The sequence below is a fragment of the Podarcis melisellensis genome, assembly GCF_964234715.1.
Source record: "Podarcis melisellensis genome assembly, chromosome: 7".
Classification (NCBI taxonomy): Eukaryota; Metazoa; Chordata; class Lepidosauria; order Squamata; family Lacertidae; genus Podarcis; species Podarcis melisellensis.
Window position 1 is genome coordinate 59,315,856 of NC_138539.1, and position 9,198 is coordinate 59,325,053.

The 9,198-nt window shown below is 43.8% G+C and overlaps 1 protein-coding gene across 2 annotated transcripts; it reads left to right on the forward strand.

The window, feature by feature from the left end:
• Positions 1-245: 245 nt before the first annotated feature.
• Positions 246-8,780, forward strand: NOL7 (nucleolar protein 7). Of its 2 annotated transcripts, none has more exons than XM_081919284.1 (8): positions 246-476; positions 1,624-1,684; positions 2,598-2,656; positions 3,090-3,121; positions 5,909-5,990; positions 6,878-6,999; positions 7,075-7,152; positions 8,667-8,780. In XM_081919284.1, exons 1-8 carry the CDS (start codon positions 292-294, stop codon positions 8,732-8,734), a joined length of 687 nt encoding a protein of 228 aa, XP_081775410.1. In that variant the 5' UTR covers positions 246-291; the 3' UTR covers positions 8,735-8,780. The 2 variants fall into 2 exon arrangements, with proteins under 2 accessions (XP_081775410.1, XP_081775411.1); XM_081919285.1 differs by lacking the exon at positions 246-476 and adding an exon at positions 812-850 and having other exon boundaries at positions 1,523-1,684.
• Positions 8,781-9,198: the final 418 nt, after the last annotated feature.

Sequence of the window (9,198 nt, forward strand, 5' to 3'; positions counted from 1 at the left end):
AAATCACGTTTCCACAAGAAATAAGAACCAAGCTGGAAAGAGCAACAGATATATTACTGTGTTGCCATCCCTTGAGGGCGAGCGAGGGAAGAACAACATCCCTGTTAATCGCCTTATTTTAGCTTCGACTGGCAACTCCAACGCCCTCGGAACCTCGCCGCTCGGCCAACGCCGCCTGCCCGGAAGCTTATTTTCGCGCGCCGAGTCCGCTCTAGCAAGTCCCCGCTCCGCCAGGCTGCTTCCGGGTCAAAGGGACGCAGGGTCAGCCGGAAGTTCGAGGAGTGGAGAAAGATGGTGGCGCGGAGCACTCGCTCGATGGCTAGGAAAAGAGTCGCTGCGGAGGCTGCTGCCGCCGCCGCCGCCGCTTCCTCAGAAGAGGACGAGGGGAGTGACGAGGCTCCCGAGGAGGTGACCTTCGAGAGCGCGCGCGCCGCGGCCGAGGAGGCGCGCCGGTTGGCGGGGGAGCGCGTGCGCAGGTAAAGCTCGGCGTGGGACTCTCTCCACCCCGCGCCTAGAACGACGCCTTGCGCTTCGGGGGTCAGCCTCGTCGTGGCGGGGAAGGGCGGGGGTCGTAGTTGACCGGCGCCTGCCCTCCCTCCCTCCTCCTCCTCCTATGGGGCGGGGGGGGGGAGAGGCAGCGCCAAGAGCCTTTCTGTGGGAAAATTGAGCCATTCGGCAGGACTGAGGCGCCAGAACCAAAGAGAGAAGCTGACGTAGCTGCATCTTGGGCTTCAAGGAGCTGCTGCGTTCTTTTTCTTCTTATCCCCGTGTCTTCGTCCCTTTCTAGTGTTGTAAATGGCCTTTGCGTAAAAGGTCGAATTTGTCCATGATAGGCCTCAGCTGTGAGAAAGTATCCCTTACTTCGGTAGGAAAATAGTAGGTGGAGTTTGCTGGGAGAAGAGTTTGCTGCATGCTAGAGAGAAGAGAGTATCAGTTCTTCAGACAAACAAGAGCCAGGATTTGGTAGTGTGATTCCACCTGGAGAAACGCTTGAATTTTCTTCATTCTATCCTAAACGGTTCAGTTCTGCAGTTCCTCAAGGACCACCTCTCCCCACAGTAACTGACCTGGACCATGAGAGCTTTTCTGCTGCAGCCCCCTAATCCTCTTCCACCAGGCCTCTGGCTGATGAATTTTCTACGGCCTTTTAAATGTGTTTGTGGGGAGGGGTCTTGTCTTGTTTCAACTATTTTGTGCTTTTACCGTGCATTTTTTTATCTTGTGAACTACCGTGAGATCTTCAAATGATATAATAATAATAATAATAATAATACAACATCTTAGTCCAAAACTAAGGGAATGTATTAGAAATTTTTCTTGGTAGATTTGACAATATAATGCTGTCTACTGAAAGTAAATTTTCAGTCATTCATATTATAAGGACAATTTACTGTGTTCACGTAATAGTTAAGTGTGTTCCCTCCTCTCTTCTAAACATAGACAATTGTGGCCATTGTGAGAATACATCCTTCTTTTCCCCTGACTGCACTTCTTAGCTAGTTTCTCTTAACGTTGTTGATAGCACTTGGAACAAGCACTCACAATTGACTGTAAATACACATTGATTTTTCTTGTGCCCATGTCTTCTCTTCATAAACAACATCTTATTATTTATTTACTTAGAGAAAAGGCTACCTTAAAAGAAAAGAGACGACAGAAAGAAGAACTATTTAAGGAACAAAAGGTAATGTTGAAGTTGTTTTATTTTTCATGCCCAGCAAACTTCTACGCTCTGAAAATGTTTAGCAGTTTTACCATACTGCCCCTGCAGTTGCACACCATAAGACTGAGAATCACCATGAATAACATCAAAATTCAGTCCCAATGTGTTATTTTGCAGATACCTGTGTGAGGGATTTACATGTGTAATATACAAATGTTATCTACAAACTAATTTTCTAGAGTTCCCAAATGTTTTTAAATGTAAGTGAAATATCACACATACTCAGTTTTGCACCACTTTTTATCTTAATGACTGCAGTCTATTGAGGTAAACTATTTCACTATACTTTTTAATGTATTTTTAATCCTAGCCCCACCCTTTGCTTGTTGCAACTTACCACAGTGCACATCTTGGGTACAGCATAGACTGTTTTGCTCAAAGTAGTAACACTTTTCCAACCTACGTGGTTCTTGTTTGTATGGTTTTATAAGGACCCACGAACATAGTGGAGGCAGGATATAAATATGCAAGCTTAACGACTTAAGCTCTACCATTCTGGGTCAGACAAAAGCTCGATCTAGTTCAGTGTCCTTAAACAGCAGCCAATCAGATGTCTCTGAAAAGTTACAAAGTGTCCTGTTCCCTTTTCCCATGGCAAGACTTGTCTGGAAGTTTAATTTGGGATATACTGAACCTAACTAAAGATCTTGTACATAGCCCAGCTCATTGGTCATTTAGTCACAAAATCATAATGACCAAATGAGATATCAGGGCAAAGCCTATTTATCCCTTTCCCAAATTAATGCATGGTTAGATACCAAACTTTCCACTCAACTGTCAGCTAGGTGTGGTATACCATTACTGCTAGCATTGTCAGAGGGCTAGCTTAATAACAGCTGTTGCTTAATAATTTGCTAATGTTGGTTTCTTTTAGAAAAGAAAGCTGCTTCCTGAAAATGTGTTGGAGGAGTTGGCATCATCAACACAGACTAGGTAAGCAAAGTATGTTCTGGAGCACCAATAAGCATTTCCGTGAGATTGGGTTGTATGCTTCCTTTGGCTGCAATACCCATAAATGACTAACCCCCACCTACACTGATGGATTTATAATTTCCAACCAACACCAATGGCCAGAATGGGGAGAGCAGTGCATGAATCAAGTGTCATAATATGCGGCTGGTGTATGCCCTACCTTTAAAAATGTGTCTTAAATAGTAAGGGAATTGGAAAGCTGAGTTACTGGGCGCTTGCAGAAGCCTTCCTATCTTAGTTTTGCTATTATATTCATGATAGGTAAGCACAGCTATTAACAGTAATTGCTGTGCGTATTTTAATAGGTTCCATATGAATGTGCCATTTTTGTATTTGTGAATAATTGATCAAAAGGTTCCTTACTAAATATCTTCCAATGTTAATTTCTCCTTAGCAAAAATCAGCCATCTGCCATGCAAGAGCAAGGTATGTGTACGATTCTGTCCAAGATTACATTGCGTTTATTATGTACTTTGTATCATGCCATAAATATTAGGATCTACTAGACCAGTGTTTTTCAACCACTGTTCCGCGGCACACTAGTGTTTTTTTTTAAAAAAGTCAAATTTTCATCCACTAGGCGGGCGCCGGACCACGCACTTGTTGCCTCCAGCGCGACGGGCGGGCGAGGCACCCATGTCTCTGCCAGTGGTGCTGCCGGGCTCGTGCTGCCCGCTGGCCAGGCTCTTGGCGGCGCCCGAGGCGCCCAGACCCTCCGCCCCGCCGCTGCCCACCCCGCCGCCATGGTCCCGCTCTGGGTGGCCTGGGCCGCGCTTGGCCATGCTCTCCCCCAGTGGGGCCTGCTGCTGGGCGGGGAGGCCACCACCGCTGTCTCGGCCGGGGCTGCTGCCGGCGCGCCCTCTGCTGTCTCTGGGGCTGCTGCAGCTGATCCTGGGCTGCTGCCTGGTGGCGCTCCGCTTCGGGGCGCTTTCCCTCAGCAGCTCCCCACAAGTGAAGAACTCCTGCCCCTTCTGGGCCGGCTCCTTGGTAAGTGTGCCTGGCCCAGGGCCGGGCAGTCTGCGGCCGGGAAAAGGCCTGCTCTTGACATTCCCCTCAGAGGCGAGCTTCCTTTGTTGGCCCCGATTGTTTCCTTTCGGTTCTCTGCCAGTGAGTGTTCGCCCTCCGATGGCAGGAGCGCCCGGCCCTTAGCGAGAGGCAGCTCGGGGGGTCGAGCGCCTCTATAATAACTCCCGATTACTGTTGATGTCAAATCTGCAAGATTCGGTTGTGCCTATTTACCTATGCATGTATTAATATGATACATTCCATGAACCTTCCTCGTGTGGAGAACAGTTGATTTGTTTTGTAAATATCACTTGATAAATATCATTTATCATATGACATTTGATCCCATGCACGGCACAATAATAATTCTTATTGGTTTCCATGGAATTTGTTTTTCTATGTGCTGCATCTCCCGGACTCTGAGGGTTGCAAATTATGTTAACTTTCAGAACTGAAGATACAGTACTCCCATATGTAATGTATCTTCAGTGCTCAAGGAAAATAATGGGAACCTCATTATTAACTCCAAAGTTTTCCGGGTTATGCATCTCTGTTTATTTAAATAATAACTTAAATATTACAGTATTTTAAAAATATAACCATTTTTATACCTGCTGATTATGAAGTGCCTGGTTATGTGCTGGCTATGCACATGCACACTGCGGCCCACAGGCGTTTGCGGGACCGTAAACTGGCCCAAGCCACAAAAACTTTGCCGACCCCTGGGGTAGAGCAATGTGCTCAGCATGCAGAGAGTCCCAGGTTTAAAACGCAGCATCTCCTCGTGGGGATGAAAAACCCTGCCTGATACCCTGGAGAAGCACTTCCAGACAGTGTGGACAATACGCACCAATGGTCTGACCCACTGCAAGGCATTTTAAGTGTTGGGCATCTTGTATTATCTCAACACAAGAGCAACTGTTCTTCATGCTATTAAAAAACACTAAAGGCACGCAATTAATAAGATAAAATTGGGGCACCTAGCCCCCTTTTTTTGTAACCAGAGAGCTAAAACCTTGCAGAGCATCATTTTAGGCTCTAGTCATAAATTTGGGTTAATGCAAGGCATTTTTAGATATATTTTTATTTTTGTGGAGTGTTAGTAAACACAAGTGCCTGTTCTTGCAGAGATAGCAGAGTTGGGGAAGGTGGGGGGGGAGTGTAGAGTCAGTATCCTATCAAAGACCTTCAAAGCAGGTGATTGATGCTATGTGAATGCAGTCTATAGCTGCTTATATACAGGTGGGTCAGGGCCCATGTGGATAGTTGCTCATTGATAAGGGTTAGTCTCATGAGGTGAGGCTTTGGCTTGGAACAGAGGGGAAAGTTCTTTCTAATTTCTTGTCCACCTCTAGACCAGAAGAGGTAGAAAATGAAAGTTTTTTGGAAAATTTTGATATTATGTCTCATCATACAGCTCAGGACTAGGGTAGTCTCTTATATACCCAGGAGATTACTGCGGTCTGTAAAGTAATTATTACTTTATATATAGTCAATATAGGCACAGAGTTAAATTTTTTAACATTTTCTAATGGTGGTGTGCCTCGTGATTTTTTTCATGAAACAAGTGTGCCTTTGCCCAAAAAAAGGTTGAAAAACACTGTACCTAGACAATGCCCATACAATATTATGACTATTATAATAATGACCATGATAACTATTTTTGTGTTGTTCATTAATCTTATAGTTTGAGATACTTTCACTTCTCACAAAATGCATTCGTGCTGTAAACTTTGTTCTTTAATTCACATATTCATCATAAGTGTGCTGGGTCCCCAATTACCTGCACCTGTTTGTCTGATAACAGTGGTCATTCTTTCTCTTACCACATACATTTGTGAATTGTTTAGTTGCTAAAGAGGCTAAAAAACTACTGGAATGGGTTTGCAACTAGTTGAAAAGTATTACAGTGGTACCTCAGGTTAAGTACTTAATTCGTTATGGAGGTCCGTACTTAACCTGAAACTGTTCTTAACCTGAAGCACCACTTTAGCTAATGGGGCCTCCTGCTGCCGCCGCACTGCCGAAACATGATTTCTGCTCTCATCCTGAAGCAAAGTTATTAACCTGAAGCACTATTTCTTCGTTAGCGGAGTCTGTAACCTGAAGCGTATGTAACCTGAAGTGTATGTAACCTGAGGTACCACTATATAGTCCTGTATCCATGGACGTGTAACGTTTCAATGAAAGTTTCCATTATTTTTATAGGTCAGAATGTTGAAGATGATTCTGAAAGTGAGAATGGCCAAAAAGATACAGAGGAAGACAGTGAAGAAAACTTGGCAACTAGGTATGGCTGAGCAATTCTTACATGTCATAGTGTTGTAAGAAAAGCCCATTTATTCTGTTCTGCAAGCGCATATGATGTTCTTATTGCTCCAAATAACCATTTATTTGGTCACAAAATCTCAGATCCAGCCGCTTAAAGTACTGTACACAGATACTGTTGCATGTCAGTTGTATTGCAGGATTCTCCATGTACAACATTTGGCTACTTCTGTCCATTCGTTCAGTAAGACTCAGGAAACGGCTGTGCTTGGCTTGAGGACGATCCTGAGTTTTATTACTACAATTGCCTTTTAAAAAATCTGATCTTGGAGACCCACAGCCAGTCACAATAGATAGTACTGATATAAGGCATCTTTTATTTATTTACTTAGGAAAGTTTATAACCCTGATAGGTTTTTATACTGTTGATGAATTAGCATCATTCATTTTGAACAAGCCTGAATTATTATTTGTGAAGCAGAGGAGTTATTTAATTTTATTTTGATAAATTAAGGTTTCAGTTGTAATATTATTCCCCCCCCCCATTTCTAAAACCATGCAAGCTTTAAAATATGCTGCCACGTGTGACAGTGTATGTTTTCACAAAAGACATCTCCATGTTAATACAGAGCCAAGCTTAGAGGCAGCTTCTGTACTTGCAACAGTATCCTGTGAAGACTGTCAATAGTACGCAAAGTAGGACTGCCCACTAGGTAATAACCTCAATACCTGTTAGGTATTTTTGACTTGTCACTTAAATTAGCTTTATGTATGAGAACTTGATCACATACATTAGATTACTAGGAAAAAAGGGAAGTTGGAAATCCTTTGACTAAAACTTTCTTTATGTAGGTCTGCTCTAGTAAGAGAAGTTACATTACAGAGAACTAAGTATCATTTTATCATTAGGCTCCAAGAAAGCTATATGGCTGTGCAGCTAAAAGATCAGGATTTAACCAACAAGCAGCAGCAAGTGGCCAAAGACTTCCTACAAAAACACCTCTATGGAAGAGGTTGCCACCGAACAACAGGTACAGTGGCCTTTGCTTAGCACATTTGTAGAGTTATACATGTAGCTTATGCTAATTGACTTTTTGTCTTTTCAGCAAACCAGTATTTTTCTGTTCAAAACAAGAGAAGTGATGTTAAAAAAGCTGCATTCCAGTTTGTGAATAAGTCTTGGGGTGAGTGCTTTTTATTTTTTGAATGTGCATCTTATGTGAGTAATGAAGATGTGGTATGGATACAATCCCCATGGAGCTGTTTGTTATGTAGGAGCGATGTAAAGGAGGTTTTCTTCCTGGGACAGTGCTTGTAAGTGTCAGGGTTGACATTGACCCATCTTTAAAGGACATGTTTTTTTTAATAAAAAAGCAGAAAACCCGGCCAGAAATAAACTTGTGTGTTTACAGTATTTTTTATACTGAAGTGTAATTAGCTCAGTGGTAGCACACATGATTTGCAGTTCCCAGTATTTCAAGATAAGCGGGGGAAAGGTTCCCCTGCCTGAAACCCCAGAAGAGCTGTTGGTCAGTGTAAACAATACTGAGCTAGACAGCAGTGGTTCATCTTGGTAGACAAGTCAGCTTTCTATGTTCCTAAAGAAGTTTGCTTTCTTGTTTGTGGGAGATTGGCTGGCCATGTTAATATAAGTACAGTGGTGCCTCGCAAGACGAAATTAATTCGTTCCGCAAGCCTTTTCGTCTTGCGAGTTTTTCGTCTTGCGAAGCACGGTTTCCCATAGGAATGCATTAAAAATCAATTAATGCGTTCCTATGGAAACCGCCTTCAGACCAGGTCCGGGGACAGTCTGTCCCCCGACCTCTTCTGAAGGCCGGAGGGGGGCGAAAGTCTTTGTCCCCCCTGCCTGCCTTCCCGGGAAAGTGGGAAGGCAGCGCTGCGTTTTCCGCTGTCAGTCCCGGACAGTCCCGGGGCAATTTAAAAGCCCCCGGTTAGGCAGGCAGGGGGGGACAAAGACTTTTGCCCCCCGCCCGCCTTCGGAGGAGGTCCTGGACCTCTTCTGAAGGCTGGCGGGGGGCAAAAGTCTTTGCTCCCCCCCGCCTGCCTTCAAAAGCCGTCCGGGATAGCGGGAAGCGCTTCCCTGCTATCCTGGACCGATTTTAAAATACTGGCGGTGGGGAGCAAAGCCTTTCACCCCCGCCGGCCTTCCTGGACCTCTTCTGAAGTCCGGAGGGGGGGGGGAAGGCTTTGCTCCCCACCGCCAGCATTTAAAAGAGGTCCCCGGAGATTTCCCTATGGGCTTTCGTCTTGCGAAGCAAGCCCATAGGGAAAATCGTCTAGCGAAGCGTCGCAAAAACCGAAAAACCCTTTCGTCTTGCAGGTTTTTCGTCTTGCGAGGCATTCGTCTTGCGGGGCACCACTGTAAAATAAGTGTTGATATAGTCCTGAGCATGGAGCTCAAAGCACCTTGTTTGTTGGTATTATTAGCAAGATCCAACAGGCCTCCTAAGGTAGAGGATGATTTTCTAGATATTGTGTTGAGAGAATGGTATCACGCCTAGTGCTGTGGATAAGTTGATGTGAGACTTAAGCCAAAAACTGTCTGCCTTAATGTACTTAGTTGCTGTGGCTTTCTCAACCCAGAGGTGAAGGGGCAGATTGGCGCTTCTTTCATAGACAATTTGGAAGGGACCTGGCAGCAGCTGTTACTTAATAAAATCTTTTTCTTTCCTACCAGGTGAAATGGAAAAGCAAAAGGCTAAGAAGTTCACAAAGCACTGGGTTTCTTCAAAGATAAGCTGCTGAAACAGACTACATTTTGACAAGTTGTGGAAAATAAATAGGAGTTTCTTAAGTAAGAGCTGTTCAATATGATTTCTTACATATATATTGAAAAGAGGCTTCATATAAGCCAACTTCTGTAAATACTATAAAGTATTAAGGACATTTATTTTTATCCTGCTTTTCTCCTCTAAACAGTGTAGCTTTCCACATTTAAGCTAAATTTAATGCTGAAATGCAATTCTGTTCCTTAAATCCTTAAAGGATTGGAATGTCTCCTGCAGGGTTACAACTCTGCAGGACAGCTTTTTCATAATTGTTTTTATTTTAACAAATCTCTAGGTTAATAGTTGCATATATGCTTGTAAACAATAGCTGCTGGAATCTCAACTGCTAAAATAAAAATGCAAAAGAACCAATATGGATTACAAAATCAAGTTTTTCTTGGCCCTGAATTTCAACTTTCACATACAAGCTGCACTGTGAAA